This window comes from Macrobrachium nipponense, chromosome 42, assembly GCF_015104395.2.
Source record: "Macrobrachium nipponense isolate FS-2020 chromosome 42, ASM1510439v2, whole genome shotgun sequence".
Lineage (NCBI taxonomy): Eukaryota > Metazoa > Arthropoda > Malacostraca > Decapoda > Palaemonidae > Macrobrachium > Macrobrachium nipponense.
The window spans coordinates 11275825-11300437 of NC_061103.1; the positions used below are offsets into that span (position 1 = coordinate 11275825).

The window sequence follows — 24613 nt, forward strand, 5'->3', positions numbered from 1 at the left end:
ATGACATTTTTGAAAGTAAAATGCATTTTTCCCTAAACATACAAACCTGGAGTCCTTTACTTATATGGTCCCGCCAAACACCCACCCCCTTGATTCAGGGGTCATCATCAAAGTCCTGGCTATAGTCAAAGTGACGATTAGCTGGTAGTTTCAGCTGAGCTGCAATCTATCTCCAAGTAAAGGACTCCAGGTTTGTATGGTTAGGGAAAAATACATTTTATTTTCAAAAATGTCATATTGCTCAAGCTGAGCTGTCAAGTTACAGCTGGCACTTGTTTGCCTGACTTTAGTCTGTGGTGCTTTGGGCACTAAAGCAGATGCTCAAATTAGAGGACATTCTTCTTCCCACCAGCTGCCCTGCTTTCCCTTCTTCCAGAACTTTTGCTTCTTTAATAGTCAAAACAGGGATCCCTTTTTCTCTGAGGAAGAATATATCTCCAGACACTTTTTGTCCAGCAAGTATCTGCCTTCTACTTCCTTGGATAATGGGCTAGGAATCATTCTCACAAGTTTGATGATGCAGCCAAATTAGATCACTCAGTGATTAATATTTTTTTTTCAATCCTGCTCATCAGGAGAATATTGCAATCAGTTTAATGTAGAATGATGGTCTTCACACCTAAGTAGGTATCTGAAAGTTCCCTGTCTTTCTCTTTCATCTCTCTCTTTCAGTGATGGTGCATCTGCTATCAGAATTATCACTCCAAAATGTTAATTGAGAAAGATCTCCTCCTGCAATGTAATGACCCTGGTAATCCTACCCAGGAAGTCAGAGTGGTCCCAATCACTGATAGCCACGACTTCTACTATTACAAAGAGGATGAGCTTTGGCTTAAAACATTTAAGTATTCCTTTTAACTGTTTTTGACTGGGTGTGTTCTTAACCTCCAGTGGTCACAAAGATTTAAGAAAAGAGGCAAAAATATCACCAACACATGCAATAAAGAAGTGCTCAATATCCACAGCTACTTATGGTGAAATAATCATATAACAAAAGCATTTCATAAATCCGATGAGGCTCCCTTATGGGGAAAACCTAACTTCTTATCTAGTTAACTGCTCTGGTGTTATTTAGCATTTACTTCATTTTTCTCTACCAGACATACAAAAGCAAAAAGTAAACATATTTTCAATTATTGGCAACAAATACAATAATACTATATCCTGAATTACTGACAAGCAGTTAATACACAAGAGGTGAGATTTTTCTCATGAGTCCCACTGTATTTACGAAGTGCTTTTGTTACCTGACAATGTCACCAAATGTAACTTTGGATATTGAGCACTTTTTAATTACATTTTTGTGTTGGTGACTTGTTAGCCTCATTTCTTAAAAAATGTTGATCAATAACAATAACAATACTACAACAGCAACAATAACAATAATATAGTACTCATACAGTATTAAGATAAACAAAGCATGATCACTGATAATGAAAAAAAATCATCAAAGTTGAGAAACATTCACTTCGAAGATTCCATTCAATCAGTTTTCATAATCCATATAAAAGCAATAATCCTACTCTACACATAGATTAATATTAAACAAATGCAGTTACAAATTTAACATGAGAGCATTGCAATTCAAGATTATGTCAAATGATTTCATGGAATTTACAATTCCTTCATATGAAAACTTACTGGTACTGATCCTTTGCTATCATCTTCATCTTCTTCTTCTTCTTCTTCATCATCATCGTCACCATCATCACTTTTAGGGAAACAAGTCTTTAGAGGTATAGGAGCGCTAGCATCATCAGCCACCGTGTTTGGAAGACTCGATCTGCTTTCATCATCCGAGTGGGTATCTGGAAACATAATTAGTTGAGTGACTATTAAATGAGGATTATTCATCGGCTAAACCAGAGGGAATATTTAATAAAGAAGGATGAAAAGTGGACCACAAGGCCTGATGCAGTAACTTAATTAATAAAATTCCAAAGGTACTGATAGTAATCACATATGAATTAGTCCAATAAATACTGAACGACACTGTTGACAATATTAGATAGGTTAAATTACCAAGAAGTATAGCTACTAACTAATTAGTGAGAGGGTTCCAATTTTGGATAGATTACCAGTGCAGCTGATGATCAACTAACTCCTATTTTTCCAGAGGCACATGAAGAATAAATATACTAAAATGAAGAGAAATTCTCAACTCAGTAACCCTGCTAAGTAAAGCAGTAAATACCATGTAATAAGAATGCTATTTCAACAGATATCAAAGTTAGCCCACTAAGTTTTTATGACATAGGATACATGTTTCCCTATTAACCCATCAATCATACAGTACCATTACCATGGTCTGCATAATCCCTGGGACATCTATGCTCTTAGATATTCCACACAAAAAATATTAGAGTTGCTAATAATGTTGCATATATAGGCACACCTTGACCCACTGGTTAACAACACCCATCTTCCTAACTGTATTACCTATTAGGATGTGTCGCAACAACAATAAGGGGATGGGATGTGGGCTTTCATTACATATTACTGATGGGTTTCTTTGAAAAAATACAGTTTACACTGTGAGGGTATGACAAAGAGGCAGGTAGAAACAGTACTGACTTTATTACAGGTAAACTCAGGTTATAAACAGGTGTGTGGGCGGATATGTAGTATACGACCGACACAGACAGAAATGACACGATCCGACCCAGATTTGTGTTTCTTGACATGCTAATTTACATAAATATTACTTGCTATAATGGGTTAATATATATGAATGATATGTCGGCAGCAAGGCCGAAAAGTGCTTAATCATATGATGTGAGGTAAAATGCCGACAGGAAAACTATATACATAAATTTAGGAAATAGTTGTTGTTCTTACAAATACTTCCCCCCTCCCAAAGACAATGGTTATAGCAGTAAACATTGGATGATAAAACAGAAACTGGAAGGCCGAATATTAATTGTGGTAGCGTATCGGAGGGCGGAGGTGCCCCCGGTCCGTGACACCAGCTGTTTCGGGGGCTCTTGTCCTTCGTGTCCTCCAGAGGGCCCGGCGGCAGGATTTCGCCCCTGGAACAAGTCCTGGGGGGTTTGACTGCTGTCCTAGGAGGGCCGCGGCGCCGTTGGTATAGTTTGGGGGTCTCGGGGGAAGTCAGGTTCTGCGGTGGCACTCTGGGGCGGCTGCCAGGTTCATCTTGAGTGGTGTCCTCCTCCGTCAGGATGGGTGGCTTCAACCTGTCAATGGAGACCCAATCCTCACAGCCATTGATACGCAGGAGGTAGGCCTTTTCTGAGTGGCAGAGGACACAGAAAGGACCGCCGTCTTGTCAGGGGCAGCCAGCGTGCGTCTTGGTGGACAAAGACGTTTTTGCTGGTGGCTAAGGCCTTGGGCCAGAAATGATTATCCTGTTGGAGAAAGTCTTGAGGCAGGGGGTGAATTTCCCAGCAAATTCTCGCAGCCTGGTGATTGAGACGTCCTCGACATCGGTCGACATTGGGAAGAACTTGCCTGGGATTGCCAAGGTTTCCCCGTAGACTTTCTCCGTTGGCCCTCGGGGCGGTGCGGAGGCCGAGGAGGACTCAAGGTAGCTGCATCTTCCAGCTGTCGCCAGAGCAGCACTCCATCAGGGAGGCCTTGAGGGAACAATGAAACCTCTCCACTAAACCGTTGGCTGCGGGGTGGTTGTAGGCGGTGGTTCAGTGGTGCGAAGTCCCCATCAGGCGAGCCAGTGACCACAAATCTGACAGAAAGGTGGCCCTGTGGTCCATCATGATGTTGTCAGGCACTCTGAAATGGCTGATCTAGCTGGAGAGAAGGGTTTCCGTGCAGGCTTTGGTGGTGGTCTCTGTCATTGGTGTTGCTTTGGACCATCTGGTGGATCGACAGACGACTGTGAGGAGGTATTTGTGACCTGACAGAGGAAAAGGCCCTACGACGTCCACGTGGATATGGCTGAATCTCCGCTTGGCCTGGGAAAAACGGCTGATTCCTGACTTGGTGTGCCTGCTGATCTTGCTTGTCTGGCATGGGAAGCACTGTCTGGCCCATTTCCGAGAGTTTCTTCAGATGTCGTGCCACACGAATTTCTCAGTCAGGAGGCGAGTTGTCGTTTGGCCCGACGGATGTGAGAGACCGTGGACAATTTTGAAAACCTTCTTTCTTCGGGATACTGGAACCAGTGGGTGAGAGCGTCCCATGCTGACATCGCAGAGGAGAGTTGTTGCTGTCGGGCTGAAGAGCATGTCTTCCCACTTAAGGGAGGTGATTGCGGTCCGGTAGGCTGGCAACTCAGGGTCGGCTGCTTGATGTAGCAGATGGTGCAACCGAACTCCGCAATGGCTGCAAGGTGTCACTGCTGTCTGGTAGACCAGGCATCTCCTTTGGTAAAGGTGTGGACCACCAGCTGCTGGTCCGTTCTGATGATAAAAGGGTTCCCCTCAAACAGGTAGCAGAAGTGCCGAACGGCCTGGTAGACCGTTGGTAGCTCGCGGTTGAAAGGGCTGTAGCAGGTCTCAGTGGACTGTAATTTCCTGCTGAAGAAGGCAAGTGGTTGGGGAACTCTGTGAATCGCCTACTCCAGGACTGCTCCACAGGCAACGTTGCTATCATTGGTGGTGAGCTGTAGGGGCGCTGCGGGGTCTTGGTGGGCAAGGGTGGTCGCCCTGGTGAGAGACCTCTTCATCTGCAGGAATGCTTGTTGCTGCGCTGTCTCCCACACCAGCTTCTTTGGTTTCCCCTTCAGGACCTCTGTCAGGGGGAACATGGTGCGGCTGATGTCGGGTGTGAGTCGACGGTAATAGTTCACCATCCTGATGAACTCCTGCAGGGCCTTGATCATTGTTGGTGTCGGGAACTTCTACGGCGGCTACCTTTGGCATCATGGGGTCTCAGGCCAAAGGTGGAGTAGAAGAAGACGTAGGACCTGAATGGCATAATGATGGCCATCTTAGGGACATTCTTGGGGTGGATCGGTACCTGAAAATATGATTTGAGAAGGTCCATTTTTGTAAATAATTTTGCCCCATGAAGGACCCCCACCAGGTCCTGCATGTTCGGCAGGGGGTAATGATTGGGAGTAGTCACTAAATTCAGCCGACAGTAATCCCTGCAGGGTCTCCAGGTTCCATCCGCCTTCTTGACCATGTGGAGGAGTAATGCCCACGGGCTGGAGGCTTTCCTGTAGATGCCCATCTGCTCCATTTCCGCGAAGGCCCTTTTGGCATCCTGAATGTGGCTTGGCGGTAGCCTGTGGAACTTTGCATGTGTGGGCGGGCTAGTGGTCGCGATGTGATGGTAGATGCTGTGATGGTAGATGCTGAAGGAGGGCGCTGTATTTGTGGGATGCTATGGAGCAAATGGTAGGAATGACTGGGCCTGCGGCAAGGGGGAAGGACCAGCAGGTCCCTGTGTCGAGGAGGTGTTTGAGGCCCACATCAACCAGGAGCCCGTGTTGTGCCAAGAAGTCTGTGCCGAGGAGGGGGGGGCCTTGACGTCGGCAACGATATAAGACAACATGTAGGTCCGTCCCGGGATGGATATCCTGTGGGATCTCGTGCCGTAAGAATCGATGGGGGTCCCAATCGTGGCCATTAGGGCAGCATTGGCATTGGGGGTGCGGCTGCAATCCCCTCCTGCATAGCCCCAGTGTCCATTAACATCCTCCGGCCAGAGATCTTGTCCTGGACGTAAAAACCTACAGGTTGTGGCCTCTGTAGGAACGCAGCCATGGTTGCTGATGGGGGCAGCTGCCTTCCCCTTTTATTGACTGGATGTATGAACATGGTTTCTCACACTGTGTTGGCTTATTTGCTGAATTTCTGGTGCCTCTGCTGCTGCTGTGTCGTCCTCCATCAGGCAGTTGGTCGAAGGCGTTGATGGGGTGGAAAAGGTGGCTGCCTGGGAGGCCTCGGTTAATCTCCGGGCCTTCGCGACCAACTCATCGTTGGATAGGGCATGGCTTTCTGTAATCTGCTTCCTCACCTCCGGGTCCAACTGGCGGAGGAATATCTCCTGCTTAAGGCTGATCTCCCTCTGTTGCCTGCGGTCATCCCACTCTGGCAGGAGGATGAGGTCCATCAACCTATTCCAAGAGACCTGTGGGTCTGGGTCGTGTATGGGGTTCGTTACCAGGTCGAGAATTTGGGTGGCCCTGTTGAAGGCGGGGAGGGAGAAGGTGTCGATCAGCTTCGCCTTCAGATTCCTGTAGCGTATCGTGTCTGGCTGCGCGACCATCCATGGACACATTTGGGCATAAACCTCCTACGACAGGGTCGACATGACGAAGTCAGACTTGCAGGCTTCGTGCGACATAACTGCGATCCAGAACTGGCTTTCCGTGCACAGGAACCATGAGGCTGGATTCTTTGTGAAGAACATGGGCAGTTTCACAGAGGGAGATACGTCTGTGCTCTGGGGTGAAGTGGGGCTAGGGGGGTTGTTTTCTACCCCTAAATAGCTGGCTGCTGTGGAACATGGCATGTCTCCCTCACAGAAATGGATGAAGTAGAGAGAACACCTAAACACACCTTGGGAGATGTGCTGTAGTAATTAGTCCGTTAAAGGCGTCGGTGTTCTCCTCAGAAGGGAACTTTCAGAGATCTAGACTGAGGCGCCGTAGTGAGTCCTTTAAAGGTCTCTGAAGGTGAGCGGTGGTAGTTAGTCCCTTAATGGCTGAGCCAAGACCGGTGTGTCACCGTCCATTCCGGGAGATCACCAGTGTGAGGGTATGATAAAGAGTCAGGTAGAAACAGTACTGCCTTTATTACAAGTAAACTCAGGTTATAAATAGGCTGCGAGTTCAATTCTTGAGCATTCCACTGAGGTGTGAGAGATATGTATCTCTGGTGATAGAAGTTCACTCTCAATGTGATACGGAAGTCACATAAAGCAGTTGGTCCCGTTGCTGAATAAGCAATGGTCCCATGCAACGTAAAAACACCATACAAACAAGCAAAAACGAGCAAATGGTTTGTGACTACCATTGCATAACGTATTCAACATCTAATAAAAATACAGGTGGTCCCTGTTTATCAGAGGGGGTTCTGTTTTCCCGGGCAGGGTGCTGATAAGCGAAAACCACATTAACCGAAACTCAGCAATTAATGGCACTTATGGTGCCATAACTCTATTATCGGCACCTGAAACTTGGCCCGTTATGGAGCCATAAATCAACAATTTTATGGGGCTAGACAAGCACCATTAAACTGGAGCACCATTAACCGAGTCCGCCAATAACGGGGGACTGCCTGTATAAGTACTACATACAATATAGTACATGATATAAAACTACTTTCAACTTTCAATAGTTAATAATGTTCACTAATTTTAGTATCTGGTAAATTCCAACAGTAAATGCATGCTGTTCATACATCTGCATTTTAACATGTACTTCACTCATTATGACATGACTTTTTTTTTTATTTTCTTTTACTCTCAATCAGAGCCTAATGTTTGATGAACAATATAAGTTAGCCTTTGAGGTAAGTTTTGATATGCTATACATGTCATGACTGCACTGGAAAGGATAGTAATTAAAATTAGGGTGCAATGGACTTTGCTGCGAACAGACTGGAATGTGCAACTGCACAGTCACGAGTGTTATGGATAAGCTTCAAGACATTAGCGAATAATTTGGGTGGTTGAACGAGACAAAGCATACACAAGCATAACATTATAATGTCGTATCAACGAGAGTGCAGGTGCGCAAGTTAACCTGGTTGGTCGAAAGTCATGTGATCATGACTTCTGAAAAATGCAATCATGTGTGTCTGTTCGTGCGCCAAACAGGGTGTGTTCATGGAAGCTTCTAGAACCATTTAGTGTTTGTGTGTGCGAAAACTAGAGCTTCTAAAAGTGTAACATAATGTGACCATGGGCAAAGGCGGCTATTCTAGAAAGATAGATCACACAAAGTGAAATGAGGTCCGGAAGAAAAGTGTAGAAGATCTGCCAAATTCTTCCTGTCAAAAAGGTAGAAGACTTTATTAAACCAAACAACATTTGAGAGAAGATGGAGTGCAGGGAAAAGACATTTTCTAATTACATATGTATTCATTTTAGGTATACATATTTTAAATTTTATTTCTGACAATTTTAGTTTCTTTTTACAGATTGATTTTAATGTTTCTATATAAAAAGAATTCTCTGACACTTATCTCAAGACTATTTTTGTATCAGAGTTTGCTTTTAACCTAGATCTAATAACTTGATTTAGCTGCAGAGTTGCCAGTTTGTGGTGGATGCCAAGGTAGGTTACTTTACCAATTAGTGATTTCTCTCTTTTTTTATTCGACAGGGTCAATGAGACCCTTTGTAACACATGTATACTCACACACTGATTTTGCACTTCATGAATAACACAGTCCCAGGAAATTAAACAAAAAATTGGATCTCCAAAAGTCTCAAGAGACAGAAAATGGATTGGTGAGGAGGGTGAATTTAGTATTGGCTACTTGCCTAAAAGAGTTAAGTAGTCCAAACTGATGTACAATACAAAGAAATATCTCAGCAATGAGACCATGCACTAAAAAGTTCTCGTTTTGCTATTAAATTATTTGTTCATAATTTTTTTATGATTGTTGAAGCATATAAAAATTTGGAAGTCAAAATGTCTTTACTAAAGGAACATCTCCATTAATGGTCTTCTTTGATTTGAATGGAAATGATCTAGAATTTGCTGCTTTGTCAGTACATCATTTTCTTTCATTCCTAGATAGACAGGGGGATCTATTGTACCATATCAATTTTAGCTGCTTTAAGAAACAAAAGTGAGAATCAAGTCTGCAGTCCTTTAAGGACCTACAACAACCACTCCTCATCCTACCTTGATATGATGTCAGTCAGCCATGAAAATACTATAGCTAATTACAGAACAGTTATATTGAGAACAGAAAATATGAGAAATATCTTCCCTTGGAGAGGCTTTTGGTAAAATGTCAGCCATGTTATTAAAATTCCTTTATAACGCAGCCCCCCAGTTATTGGCAGGCTTGGTAATCAGTGATCCGGTTTTACAAGGCTTGTCTAACAATAAAAATTGGCGAATTTTGGCACCGATATGTTGCAATTTCCATTTATTGGTGCCAATAATCGGGTATTGACGCCAATACATACCTGACTGAGGTGCCAATAACTGAAAACCAGCAATTCTCGGTGCTTATCACTACTGATACGTGCCAAAAATCCTTGGAAATTGCAGATTTTCAGTTAACGTTGTGCCGACAGATTGGAACCCCTGCCGATAATCATGGACTGCCTGTACCAAGTAAAATATCTTATAACCAAGGAAACTACCTTACAAGTGTATAGAGTACTTGATAATCTCATGAATGTGGCTGGAACACCATAGTGTTATGGTGATATAATTGGATATAACCAATGAACTATTCTAGCTTGATGATATCCCGTCAGACTCCTCAAAGTCTTAACGGCTTTCCCCCAACCCAACTGATGATATCAAGTGGGATGCCAGCAATACCATTAGTGCTATCAACGCTGCAGCCAATGCCGTGCATCTCCCCCCATCCAAGGAGACTTCAGAGATAAGAGAAATTTTAAGGTAGATGAATACGTTTATTAATATTTTCAAATAATAATAATAATAATAATAATAATAATAATAATAATAATAATGTTGTAAAGGGTCAACAATAATACAAAAAGGGTTAATATGAATTTTGCTTTAAGCGCATTCATATTAACATGAAAGGGGCAAGGCTGAAGAGGAGAGACCAACTTGTATGCAGAAGATACCAGCTCCTCTTTCTTTGCTGACTGAATCAACAAATCTGTCATGGACTTACTCTGAAGATCTATCAGAATGTCTTTTACCGTTGATTGTGGAAAAAAGATACGTCTTGTCCAAAGGAGAAAACAACAGTGCGGACTTCGTCCACATGAAAGGACTCCCAACCAATTGGCTGACAGATTTTCTTGCAACGAAGAACAGCTTTCTATCTTTGTTACCAAAGCGCTCACTGTCCAGTCTAAGAGACTAAACACCTCCAAAATCTGGAAAATGTTCTTCACCAGATGTTCCATCTCTGGCAAAGTGAAAAATACTCTGGCCGCTCTGAACGCTGAATGTCTGGCTGAGTCCACTAAGACTGAGATATCTCCCTGGGAGGAGGCAGATACTCCCAGGGGGAAATGCTAACGTAGCCTTGCCAAGATCCCTCTTAATAGCCACCCAGTCTTCCACCTCTTGTAACGCTATCTTAGAAGCAGAGGACAAAACCATCTGAGGAAGTTCTTCTACTGGTGCTTTCCTCATGAGAAAAGTGGAGGCTGGAGCCGCTGTCTTCCCTGGAGAGAAGAAATCTGAATAATTCTCCAATAAGAACGCCAATAGAAAAGCGTAAGCAGAACGAGGTTGGGTCTCTTGCTCTATTGCTTCGTCCTCTGATGAAATAGGAGAGTACACCTTCTCTTTATTGCCTAAAGAAGCTTCCTTTTTCGTGAAACTCATAAACTCATCCAGCTTACATTTGAGAGGAGCCAAAGACTCATCTACATAAGTCAAAGTAGAATCAGGAGTAAGTCCGGAAGTGATATTGTAGCCATTGGCGTCAAATGCCCCAGATTGGGTGTATATCCAGGTGTCAAGTGAGCCAAGGCAGGCGCCAAGTCAACAGAAGACTGTCAAGCTTGCAAGAGCGGGTGCCAAACGGGCCGTTGCGGGTGCCGAGCAGGAAGCGTAGTGCATCAAACTGTCAGAGAGGGGAGTCGGGCGATCAGGTGCAGAAGCTACTTGGTCCGCCACAGGCGCTACCTGGTCCAATACGGGTGCTACTGTACATGGAGAAGCTGAGCGATTTACGTCAGCAGTCACTACAAATTCTTGATGTGACGGGCGTTTGGACAATGGAGAACGCCTGGCAGCCAAAAACTGATGACTAAGTGAAACCTGGAAGCTACAAGATGGTTGAGGGTCAATACCAGCCTCTCTGTACTTCTTAACAGGAGGCGGACAGCTGTCAGAGATCGAGGAATGTCTCTTTAGCGGCCTAGAGGCTGACATTCTGCGCCGTCTATGTCTCTTTTCTGGCGACGCCACTGACGAATCCGATGACAGACGTGAAGCACTGAATGAGACACCTTTCCAATGGCGCTCTGTCGCTCCCTGTGAACTTCCAACAGGTGCGACGGAGGGGCAACTGTCCGGGGGCAAACCCCTCCAGCCTCCCTTGGACTTCCGGTATGTCTTCTCCCTGGTGTGGGGGAGAGGGACAGTGACCTTCATCTAGGAGAACCAGTGGCCCGAACAGCCACTTCCTCAGATGACACAACATTATCACTAATAACCGCACTTTTGAGAAGTTCTCTCCACAAACGACCTGAAAGACGAGCCAAGATCTACTATTGCCTTTGCAAGAAAATCAAATTTTTTCTCAAACTTAATATTAAGGCTGGCAATGGTGTCGAGCTTGGAAACACAGAGGCCTGGAGAAGGAGACACTGCTAAAGGAGTAGGAGGGCTAATTATCGGGGATGATATAGGAGGTTGAGCAGGAGAAGCAAATTCCTCTTCTAAAGAAGGAGAACTCTCTAAGATAGCCTTACTTTTGGCTCTAAGAGCCGCCTTCCTTTTCCTATCCCTTGCTAACTTATCTAAATGAGAATTTAAGGTTTTCCATTTAGTTTTATCCCAATCTGCACAATCTGGACACGATAGGTCCTTAGAACAAATCTGCCCCCTACATTTACTACACTTAGTATGCGAATCATAAGACAATTTCGTTAATCTAGTTCTACATCCCTGTAAGCAAGTACTTAATGCTCGAGGTGCTAGGATCTGACATAATGATAATAGCTAATTAACAAATCACAAAATATGCAAGTACATCACCAATAACACCAACAATGATGAAAAAATAGACCACCAAAACCACTGATGTTAGTCGGAAGCCGGGAGAAAACGAATTGGTTCTCTCTGCATTTTTGTACCTATCGGTCCCGAAAGTGGGCGGGTCCTAACACCTACACTAGCGATGGCAGCTCTATCACGAAATTTGTAAGATTTGACAGCCGCAGTAGTGAGCTTTTGAGCTACAGGTAATTACTTGGTAAGTTACATGTGTAAAAATATACTTATCCCTTGATTACCACAAAATAATCCAAAACTAGCATACACAAAGTGATATCATAAACTTTCACTTTCTCTATACAAAAACTAAAAATTACTGTAGCTGCCATTAAAGTAAAATAACTAAAAACATGAGCAATATAATTCAGCACTTTTACACTAATATGTATTATTGTAAAATTGAGTAAATTCATTTTTACAGAAAGATCTGATATAAAATCAATGAAGACTTGACTGAGCACTTGCTCTGTATATTCATTACCCTAATCTTCTTCCCTCAGCAATTGGTTGTTAGAGTAATGAACAAAAAACAATGATTAATCAGATATAGGTCAAACGAGAGCTTACAATTCAAATTAAAGTACCACGAAATATAAAAAATCATGGATTGGATAAGTAACTAACATAAAGATAAATATTCATTTGTAAACATGTTGTCACCTAATTAATTTGGCTAGAAAGTGAAGATTCAAGAAAGGGTATTATCCTTCCTCTGCTCAGGACACTTAAAGAGAATTCTAGAATTAACCTGAGAAACATAGGAGGGAGATACAAAATATTCAATTCTATTCAGTAACAGAGCTTCTACAGAATGACAGCTAACACAGGACAAAACTAAGTCAAGAATGAAACATAAATAGTAATAGCAATTTGAAATTTATGTTTGATAAACAAAAATTTACAGCTCCACTACTGTATAACATATATAACATATTAACACAGTAATAACTGGACACTCACAGCTGACATCAATCTTTATGATGAAAATGACAAACATGGTGAGCCAGTAAGTAAACCCAAGTTACACAAACTCTAACAAACCTGCTAACTTATAACAACTCATGATTACATTGCAGTGTAATTATACCATGATTGATAGAATTACCAAAATTGCAGAAACCAAATACAGTTAATTAATAAACATATGAGGACTAGGAGGTTGGGAGCAATATCTGTACAAACCTAAGATGAAAAGTATAAGTGACAATTTTTTGCAAGTAAATCCCACAATTGAGTACTTTCTCCATCAGCTTTGCTATACATATTCCCATTTGACTACAGATCTTTTCAACTTTAACTCCCACTCAAAGCCAATGCCATCAAGGCAGTCTTATAAGCATTTGCAAAATTGAATATACAGGGTCTAGTTATATTAGTTTAATATAATAATAATAATACGTAATAATGTTCTGTTTAAAATAATGTCAGCATCAGTGGAATTGATTATTTAAAGTATTTTTCAATTCACTTTTCTTCAGGGCTACCTACTAAGAGCTGGCTGATGAACATGATCTGGATAAGGAAAAAGGCAATCTGGTACAAGTGACAGTACAAAGATGCTCTACCACTCGAGAATGACACTGGCATCATGAAACTCTATGGATATACCATACCACATTTAATGTACAACTGCATGTACCAGAATAAAACTTGACTAATTTTTCAGAACTATTGCCTTTCTTCTTATCCAGATTATGTACATCAGCCAGCTATTAGCAGACATCAGCCCTGAAAAAGAGAGAATAGTGAGAACTGAAAAGACTGTATAAAAGCAATTCCACTGATGCTGCCAAGAGGATCTACATACTCCCTTCAAATAATATATATACTACTAATAATTAAAACAATAATACTGAACCCTCATTTTTCCAGATTAATAAATCCATGGCAAAAGTATTAAAGAATTTTGTCATTGAAATTCATTAGTCATTGACTTTTCAAAAGTTGATCGATAATTCTTGTTTATGAAACTTAGCCATGATAGTAGATCCTAATCATGCTTGACTTACAAGTCTTGGGGTTTACTAAAGACCAGTACTACAGTGATACAGGTAGTTAATACCAAGTGTACTGGGCTGCTATCATGCAGACCTTCAGATTACCTGCAATGTAGCAAATTGTTCAATCTCCTTTTTGACTGTAGAAATGGTTCATAATTACCTCCCATGAGCCAGGCTCTGAAGGAATAAAGAAGAATTTGGCTGGTTGCTGGATGTGTGAAATATGCGAATAAAGGAGAATTTGGCTGGTTGCTGGATGTGTGAAATATGCAACATGCTCCTGACAAATTTAAATGATGAAAGAGCTCATTTTCAGCTGTCTCTATGAGTCATAGGTTTCAGTAGGAGTACAGGAGGAGACTGCATCATTTAGGCATCGCTCTCCAAGCAGAAACCACATTTGGGACATACTCCAAAAGCAGTGGATTCGAGGAACTCCCACTTCAACTCCTCCGATGGAAATGAAGAGTTGTTCCTTGGGAGAGAGGTAACTAATGAAGTGGATATAGTCACTGAAATTTCCGCTCTGAATCCAGATGATCTAAGGAACATTCTTCTGCTTTACATGAGAGAGAGAACTCAGATGAGAATCTTGCCTCTCCCATGCAGCATCAGATACTGAAGGGGGGACACTAATAGGTTCCACCCAACCCCATCTGAAGTGTCTGTACCTTTTAAGGGGTACTGATTTATCCTGGACTTACATACTGCCAGGCAGTGATGATACGACTATTTAGCTCAATCAGTTAGTGCAGGTTTCCCCTGATGAGAAAATTCTGCTCGCTGTACTTTCAGAATTGCGAGAGGAAATCATGAACAGTATCAAGGATGACCTTGCTATTGAACGTCAGCATATCAGAGACGTTATCCATGATTACCGAGAGGTCTGTCCTGGGTATGGAATTGGTGTAATGTTAAAAATTTCTCATCCTTCAAATTAGAAGACAGAGGGGCTGCACAGTCCACCCAGGCAGAGATTGGTTTTATTATCAATAAACTCATTGGAACAAGGTAATAAAAATCCCAGGCCCAAAAAGTTGAATCAGTTGTCTAGATCTCTGCTGAAATCAGCATGAGTAATAAGAGACAGCCTACTAACTCCCAGAGCTCTGACTAGTGACAATAATAAGACCAGGTGATACTAAACAACCTCAAATCAGAATGCAGTATGGACACCAATATCTGCCCCTGAGAATGATAAGGATAACCTCAATATACATCCTTTCACCAAATGGAAAATACCTCACTAATGAAAGGAAAGCTAAGATTGAGGATGAACATGTAGGATCCTGGGGACAGAGCAACCTTTCCCACTAGTACTGAGGTGCCCTTGGTCTCTCCTTCAATAGGAATTCAGAAACTCAATGGAGATGTTTATCCTACCTATTATTATTAAGCAATTAAAGCCACAGAAGCAACCTTTCTCTAGTTTAATGGAAAATATAGCATACAGAAAATTTCTGAAAACCAATACCCTCTCTAGGAGGCACCAGCTTTCTGTCCCCTCACTTTTGAAATAATTGATCATGTGAAGACAGAATTACTGAATTTTGTGTTGACTAGTAATACATTGTATTTTATGGCTGAAATATAGCTATTTGTCTCCGCCATCCCAGTATCTGATAGTTTTACAAACGAATGGGCAACACTTGTCCTTCCCTATAATAAGAAATAAGAAAAAGCTCCCACTGGACATGGCTACGTACCAATTTAGGATCCCTGCATAGAAAAAAAAAAGGATTATAGGATGGATGAGCCCTTTATTAAAGATGTATGCAATGCTACTTAAGTTTTGAAGGTCATCAATCCACAATTCCTGGACCAAGTACCCGAAGCAGGGTTTGATAGGACAGTCACCTCATTCAACCATCTGCTTAAACTCCAATCTTACCCAATTTTCATATTCCAAGAGGACATGACATAGTAATTAAGGCCACTTAGTTGCTCAACAAGTCAGTCCTAGGAGTGCACTACTGTGTATGGAGAGGGGAAAAAAGTATGGGAAAATGAAAAGTCACCACAATTAATTAACTAAAGCAACTCAATAACTCTGAAATGAAATTCAGACTTAATTACACAATGGTCCTCCTGTGTCACCCCACCTCATCCTCCACACACGGCATGGAATTGGGGGGAAATGAGTTAATATTAACTAAACCCTGATCATGCAAAAAGTTATCTCTCATACTAAATACAAAAGCCTTGATGTGACAGGTGCTATGTACAGAACCACACTACAATCTTTTTTCATTTTCCTGCAGAAATAATTCTATAAGTAAAATAAAACAACTATATTGACCTCTCCAATGATGCAAGGCAAAAGAGACATAGGAGTAACACTGGCAGAAAAATATGAGAAAGGAGTAACATGGGGTAAAACATCTAACAATAGATTTCCCTATCACAGATATTACCAAGTAATTCAACCGTTTTTATATATTTAGTATAAAAATGGTTTAAGGCTAGCTTGAAGTTTTAGATTCAAGAGCCTAAATCAGTATACTACCACACTTGAAGTAACTATCTTAACATAGGAATTAGGTAACAGGAATCATAAACATCTCAACATAGGAAGGAATTAAGTAACAGGAATCATAAAAGGAAGTCTGATTATAACACATATCGACTGTAATACTGTACACCTTAGGGACAGACTGTACATGCAATAAAAACCTTAATCATAACAAATTTATAAACATCTGAAAAACTCTTCTTGGTTAAAGAGCTTTTCACTAAATTCTGAAGTAAAGGCCATATAGTATGTATTCGAATTGAATTTTTCTAACGTTGTATAACACTTAGAAAATAACACTCAGAACACAAATACTAATTACAGCATATTCTGTTTTGACTCCAAGGTCATAAACTTTCCACGTCATCTCTGGACTGCTTTAGTGACACTGAGGGCGATTTTGTTTTGTTTTAGATACTTTGCGGGATAACTTGAACGAGATAATAGGAATAACAGTTTTAATACAATACTCTAACATTACAATTCTACTACAATAGATATGAGATAAAAATAACAACCATTACAAAACAATGTTGATGAAAACTGTCATACATACCAAACTACTGCAAAGACTTGAAGATGCTTCTGCTGGAGAAAGGTGCCTTTTTAATTAAAATGCTGCAATTAATCACACTTTAAAACATTCCTTATAATCACTGGCAATATACTAATCAATGACCATTAGTGCTACGAAATTTTCATAACATGTAAACAAGCATACACTTAATTTCTGACTTTTCAGTTTTTAAATAAATAAAATACTAATCAACTAAGGATTATTTCCTACAAACAGATACAGTTACTGTCTCAAAGTATCCACGGGTGCTTGATGTTGAATACCTCTGGTGTGTGCAACAATCCATAATGTTTTCTCACTCATGTCTACTGCTTTACTTGTTACAAACTTAACTTCTTAAGAAGTCCTATTATCTTTTACTTTACCTCCCACAATATTTACAACCATAACACTTTCCTTGGATATTTCAGTACCTTCAACTTTACTCAAAGTGATTAACAAAACCAGGGAGGGATCTACAGTGAATTTTGATGGTAATGGAAAATGGAATTTTTATTCTAAAATTAATATTAATAATAATTCTTACCTGTATAATCTATCTAGCCCTTAAATAAACCCCAAAAACCGCACCAAAATTTACCACATTGGCAACCCTGTTACCTCCTATTCTGTCCGCCAGTTGGCAACACTGTCGTTGACAGATACGAAAAACCTTCCCTCAAATCAGTTGTGATAGGCAGATCGTGGGGTAGGATGGGTGGGACTAGATAAATTATACAGGTAAGTATTATTAATATTAATTTTAGAATAAAAATTCCATATTAATAAACATTACCTTAATATAATTTATCTAGCCCGATTAACCACATTGAAAAGGAGGAGGGAATCTGAATACAATTTCCCCTTCGGACAGAATAGGAGAAAACAAACAAAGAAATATATATCATAGGCAGTCAAAACTCAACCCAAGGTCAAAGATACTAACAACTCAAAGTCTCCTACCATAATGCCACCAACTGCGGTAGCACAGGACAAGGAGTAAGTGCATAGTCAGTCCGTCTGTACTAAAGTCAGGTGCGAAACCCGACCAAGGTGACCAGTCAGACGAATTGCGGACAGCAAGGCTGCACCCTGAAGACTATCAAGCACTATTCTTTCCCTAAAGGATGAGTGTCTGGACTGTCTGGGCGATTCAAAGCTAAGCAAACCTTGGGGTGTATCAACGCAACCCGAAGTCGCCAGCAACGAATCGGCTCATGAGCAACTCCTAACTCGAGCTTTCTGGTGCCAAGAGAAGGAGCGCGGAGCAAAAAGGCGATTCAGTCCGAAGGACGAATGCCTGACAGTCCAACCTGGTCTCGTGTTACACGATCATCGGGGGTGTATCAACGCAACCGACTTCGTCAACAAGAAAACTCAGGGCTACTAAATGTCGCCTGATCTCACACGAGTGTCTGACTCCGAGAAGACAGGTGAGACAAAAAGTAGATGGTGAGCGAGTCACCAGATGGACAGCAGACGATCCATCGACTAATTCCCTGTCCAGGACAGTGGAAGAAGCAGGAGTCGTCAGGACAAGCGAACCAGTGGCTAGTCCTAGGTCAGCATCGACTTGGGAGAAGCGTAGTCGCCAGTGCCGACAAAACCCAGTGGCTGGAACCATTTCACACTGAAAATGGAAGCAGCATGAGTTGCCAAGCAGTCAGTCCCCTTGTCATCAAAAACACCTAAATACCACCAACTGCCTAATTCCCATTATAACTACGTCAAAAACTGCCATGGGTTATAATACAAAAACAAAAATATATACAACAAAAAACAAAAACTTAATGAATAATATACAGGTAGCAACCAAACGTAAAACAGGAAGACTACCTAATTCTCCTGTCTGACGACCTGTCCTGCCATCACCAACGGCCCAAAGAACGAAGGTCGCCTAGAAACTAGAGAAATATCCCTCAAGTAAAAAGAGGCAAAAACAGAATTAGAACGCCAAGTCGCCGCCTCAAGCACCTTGGCGACTGAGACGTTCTTCATAAAAGCTACTGATGTAGCAACTGCTCTAATACTGTGTGCTCTCGGCGTCTGGTCTTCCCCCAGCAGCCGAACCACCAGTTTTAACGATCACGATCTCTAAGAAAAAAGGATACACATTCTTTGAAAATAGGTCTCTTGACATTTCGGGGTGAAACAAAACAGATGACGGGGACGACCCTGAATGTCTTCGTGCGGCGGTAATAACATGAGAGCGCCCTAACAGGGCAAAGAACTAATTCCTCATTTAAATTACCAACAAAGTCGACCAGCGACTTCAGTACGAAAGACCTGGGAATGGGATTATCAGACGATTCAGTCTTTGCGACAAATTCAGGAAGGTATGACAAAATCATGTCTTGTCCAGATCTGGCAACCAGAAAAGAGAGTGCTTGCAGTTCACCCACCCTCTTGGCTGTAGCCAGTGAGACAAGGAAGAGTGTCTTAGAAGAGAGGTCCCTAAATTTGGCAGAATTCAGAGGCTCAAACGGAGGGAACCTTAAGGCTTGAAGGACTTTGTTAACGTCCCATGTCGGAGGCGAACACTGCGGCCTGGGTCGAGATAGGGAAAAAGATCGAAGTAAATCTCTAATGACATAAGATGAAGAGATCTCAGGAAGCCTTGCCTTAAAAACATAGGAAAGCATAGACCTATAACCCTTAATGCACGAAGGTGACAGGGCCCTGTCATGATGTAAATGAACTAAAAAACTCCGCTACTTCGGTAAGGAAGGTCTAGAAATTGAATGTCCTTGAGACTTCCACCAACGTCTGTAAACCGACCATTTAGCCTGATAATTTACTCTGGTTGATTGCCGCCTGGCAAGAGCCAACTGTCGCGCCACTCTGGAGGAGAACCCTTTCGTGCTTGGAGAACCTCCTGACAGTCTCCAGGCATAAGATGAAGCATGTGGAGCCTCTGATGGACCGATGAAAATGGGGTTGTTTGAGAAGATCTGGTCTCTCTGGCAGGCGAATGGGGGGTTCCACCAGTGCTTCCAGAAGGTCGGGAAACCACTCCTTCTGTGGCCAGAAGGGGGCGATCAAGGTGAGATCCAGACGCTTGGTTGCCCTCACTTTGTTGAGGACTGACCCACCAGAGAGAACGGAGGAAAAAGCATAGGCTTGAAGTCCCTCCCAGTCCTGCAAAAGAGAGTCTGTCCCGGCACTCTGAGGAGTCTGGTAAGGGGCGAAGAATATCTGGCACCGAAAATTCAGTGGGGTGGCAAAACAGATCGACTGTGACAGGCCATTTCTTCCTGAGGCTGTCGAAGACTTCCTGGCAAAGTGTCCACTCCGACCCTTGAACTTCGTTCGGTCTCGACAAGGCCGTCTGCTAAGACGTTGTGAAGGCCCAGGATAAACTGAGGGACCAACGTAATCCCCCTATCTTCTGCCCAACACAGGATTGATCGGGCTTCTTGAGTGAGAAAGATCCGACTGTGTGCCGCCTTGGTTTCTCAAGTACGAGACTGCTGTGGTGTTGTCGACAAAGATCGCGACAACCGACTCCAACAGTTGTTCCTGAAATGAAAGAAGGCCTAGGTACACTGCCCTCAGTTCCCTCCAATTTATTGACATGCTCCTCTCTCCTCTAACCAAAGGCCCGAAGCGGCTTCGGAGCCCAGGTGTGTGCCCCAACCTTGATCCGAGGCGTCTGACCAAAACATTAGGTCCGGCCGGAGGAACCGAAAGAAGAGATGTCCCTGACTTGAGGCGGTGAACTTGCATCCACCAACGGAGATCCTTCTGACATTGTGGAGAAGAGGCGACTATCGTGTCCTCGGACACGAAATCCCATGACTGGCGAAGTGTCGACTGAAAGGGACCTCATTCTGAGACGACCTCCGGGAACCAGTTGGATGAGGGATGACAAATGGCCCAGGAGAGACCTCCAAGAGAAACTGGCTGCGTTACGGAGGACAAAAATTCTTCGATCAGACTCCAGAAGCTTGTCTATCCGTTTCTGAGCGGGAGAAACCCTCAAAAATCTGGGAATTCAAAAACAATCCCCAGATAAGTCATGATCTGGCAAGGGATTAGATTGGACTGTCGAAGTTGACACGAATGCCCAACTCGACACAAAGAGACAGAACTATCTCCCTCGACCGGAGACATTTCTCTAGAGATTCGGCCTGGGACTAGCCAATCGTCCAGATACCGAAGCATCCTTTACGTTTTAACTGATGCAGAATAGCTGAAACAGGAGCCATCACCCGAGAAAAGACCTGTGGAGCAGTGGTGAGGCCGAAACAAAGGGTCTTGAACTGGAAAAACTCCCGAGTCCATGAAAAACCGAAGGTAAGGTCTGCTTCTTGGATGGATGGGGATTTGCAGATAAGCATCCTGCAGATCGATGGAAATCATCCAGTCCCCCCTCCTGACGGATGAAAGAACAGTCTGGACCGTCTCCATCCTGAACTTGGACTTTAGAATGAACTTGTTCAAAACCGAAAGATCTATGATGGTGGGGCGCCAGGCACCCGAGGCCTTTAGAACTCAAACACTACAAACATCCGAGAGTAAAACCCGGAGAAGGAGGAGCTCGCTCTATGGCATCCTTCTCCAAGAGGGCGAAAGCTCCTTCTCCAAGGCTTGACCCCTGATTGAGTGAGGGGAATAACTGCTGAACTCGAGAGGACGATTGGAAAGTGGAGGTCTTGGAAACAAAAGGGATCTCGTAACCTTCCTTCAGGACCTCCCACCACCCAAGCATCCACCGCTCTCCCTGCCAAGCTGACCAATGGCGGGAGAGACAAGCTCCTACTGCGGTCTCCAGGCGAGGTGATGACTCCTACTTCCGAAAATTCTTACGCAGAGACAAGGAAGAAGAAGAAGGTCCTCCTGGAGGTTGAAGCTCTTTCTCTGCCCTTAGAGCCACGCCAAGAACCTCTCCCGCGTTTCAAAGGGTGAGCACCAGAGGATGAAAGAAGAAGCAGGCACCAGCAAACTGAGATGTACTCTGGAAAAAAAAAGCCAGGAGGAGGTTGTTGGGCTGGAGCAGAAGGTACAGATCTGGTCCTAAACTTACGCTTACTCCTTGAAGGAACTGGGAGGAAGACCAGAGGAAAAAGCTCTTGATAAGGCCCAGTGAGCTTGGGAAGAGGCATCACCTTGATGTTCCTTCAAAACCTCAGAAAGCACAGAAATATCGAAAAGAAAATCGCCAAAGGAGAAGAGGACAACAGACGGGTTCTCTGAATCTCCGATACAGAGGAGGGTAACTGCGACAAATACAGGTTACAGCCTTAGAGAAACAAGAAAGGCCTGCATTGAGCAGCAAGCTCGTTTCTGATGTACAAGAAGCGATTGAAATGGATGAGCAGAATTTCTCAAAAAGAGGAGCATCAGGAGGAACAAACCCGGAGTCCTTGATATACATTAAAAGCCCTCCGAGGACCCACATATTGAAGGATAGAGCTTCTTGTAAGGAGCTCATAACAGCCTCCATAGCAATAAATCTTCAATTGAGACAGAGACCGAAGCCTTAGAAGGCAAGGGTTGACTTGAAAGTCGGACAAAATCAGGATTTGGCTTGGGGGGTCGAGAGAATGAAGAATCATCCGCCACCTGTAAACTCCTCTCCGGTGTCGTAGAAGAGAAGAGAGCTTCCTCTTCCCTTCCCCGATCACCTTCGAAAGTTAGCGGCAACGTCCGCCCTCACTCTCGCGAACCTCTGGGCAAAGGGAAAACGTAAAAATTCCCGTGACCGGGAAGGACCGTCAAGAAAAAAATCCCTCCCTGTAATACAACGAGGCGGAGGCTGCTTCTGCTCTTTAGGCCTCGCCTGAGGAAGAAAACTCAAAATTAAATCAAAAAGTTTCTTGAATTCTACATCATGACATCCATTCGAGGAAACATCAATATCACACGAATCCGCGTCATCATCATCATCATCATCGTCAGATCCTAACTTAGAAACTTCCTCTGAAGTAAAATCCTGACGACTAGCTATCTTAGGTCTGACACTAATATCCCTCCCCCCCTTCTCCTAAATAAGCGCCCTTTGGCACTGTTACGGGACTAACAGGGGACACGTTGGGGTAAAGATTCGTTAGGCACCTGCCCGGACCGGACCCCTCCCCCTAGGCCTTTCGCCACGACGGGGTTCACAAGCCGGGTATCTGTCGCACCGTTACCCATGGTGCTGTCGACAGGTACCATGACGAGGAGCTGAAAATGAATCTAAAAGTGTTAGACATTCTAGTAAAGGCTTCTTGAAAATTCTCTGACAGATTGTTAAACTTAGCAGAATATCTCTATCTAGACTAAAGCTGTAATTTCTTAAAATTCTGTTTCCAGGTAGTTTCCATTGCCAAAATCTTCGAATCTACATCAGAAATAACTTTCACTAATTACCGGTTGTACAGGGGCAAAGCATCAATTAATTCGGAGTCGGAGTCGTACGATACCGAAACCGAAGAGCCAGAATCATGAGCGCTCAAGTCAAAGAATTCGTTAGATACAGTTCTAGCAATCGTTTCTTTTTCTCCTTAACCGATCTTTTTACGCTGCAAGATTGTTTGGCGTTTCATATAAGCAGTCATATCCTCGTCAGACCAGGGCTTACATACGTCACAACGAGAAGTCAAGTCACAAACCTGTCCACGACAAGAGCTACAAATGTCATGTGGTTCATACTCCCTGCTACTCATCCTTGTCCCACAAACCGGGCAGTTCCTGATGTTGCTGGCAGAAGGAAGCATCGTAATTTCTTGGTAATCCATTGTAGAATTGGACAGGTCAGTAGTTCCGGGTCGCGCAAAAGTTCGTAATTTAAGATAAGAACCACTACAGAAATCAAAGTTAATTCACTATTTCGTGATGTAATGCGTGAGTGGTAATTCATATAAAGTCTCATTTAACAAATAATGAAAGCTTTAAAGGCACAAAAATGTTTAAGGAAATTTATAAAGAGCGGCCGTGATGTAAACAACACGGGCGCTCGTTAACAACTGATTTGAGGGAAGGTTTTTCGTATCTGTCAACGACAGTGTTGCCAACTGGCGGACAGAATAGGAGGTAACAGGGTTGCCAATGTGGTAAATTTTGGTGCGGTTTTTGGGGATTTAGGGCTAGATAAATTATATTAAGGTAATGTTTATTAATATACATCTTACAATAACTAAAATTATTAAACAAACCCAACAAATAATTAGCCTTTCCTTGTTGTGAAACAGACCCAGTCACATCGACTTTAACTGAACAAGAATCTACTGAAGCTAACACAAAACCAACCACAGTTACTTGAGGGAAGGGACTGATGAATGCAAAAAGAACCAAAAAGAATTCCACAGCAGCCATGACTTGGGGAGCCCTCAGCAAGGCAGAGAAGAAGCCCTAGGAAAGAGTAGGGCAAAGCAGCAAAGTTAAGAGTGAAAGGATATCTCCCACAAGACAAACAGTTTAGAAAGAGAGGCTCTTTAAGAAAGAGTATGGAGTCAACTAAAATGCTTAGAAGTGGAGAAGATAACCAACATTGTGTTCAGAGGCTTAAAAACCTGAAGCATAAGTCTTCCAGGAGTCAAAAAGTAACACAGTGAGGCTGCACAGATCACAGAACTGCAACCACCATTGCCATAAGCTCCAACGAGCAAGCCCTTAACAGGAGATGTACCTATAAAACGGCATGTGAACACATAACCTTTGTCATCACATGCCATTTTATAGGCATAACCATTTATGTAGGCACAGATGAGGCTACTATAAAAGACTCTTCCAAGTAA

At 42.8% G+C, this 24613-nt stretch overlaps 1 protein-coding gene across 3 annotated transcripts in view; it reads right to left on the reverse strand.

Moving 5' to 3' along the window:
- The window catches only part of LOC135212974 (unconventional prefoldin RPB5 interactor-like), a 224808-nt gene that overhangs the window by 14399 nt on the left and 185796 nt on the right, over window positions 1–24613 (reverse strand). The window contains exons 7-8 of one of the 3 annotated variants that reach the window (XM_064246737.1): window positions 16893–16921; window positions 1664–1808 (exon numbers count right to left, since the gene is read on the reverse strand). In XM_064246737.1, coding sequence (XP_064102807.1) covers window positions 1731–1808; window positions 16893–16921 — 107 coding nt within the window. In that variant the 3' untranslated portion in view covers window positions 1664–1730. Of the gene's footprint in view, window positions 1–1641; window positions 1809–16892; window positions 16925–24613 lie in introns of those variants that run through there. The other 2 variants (XM_064246736.1, XM_064246735.1) reach the window with 2 other exon arrangements.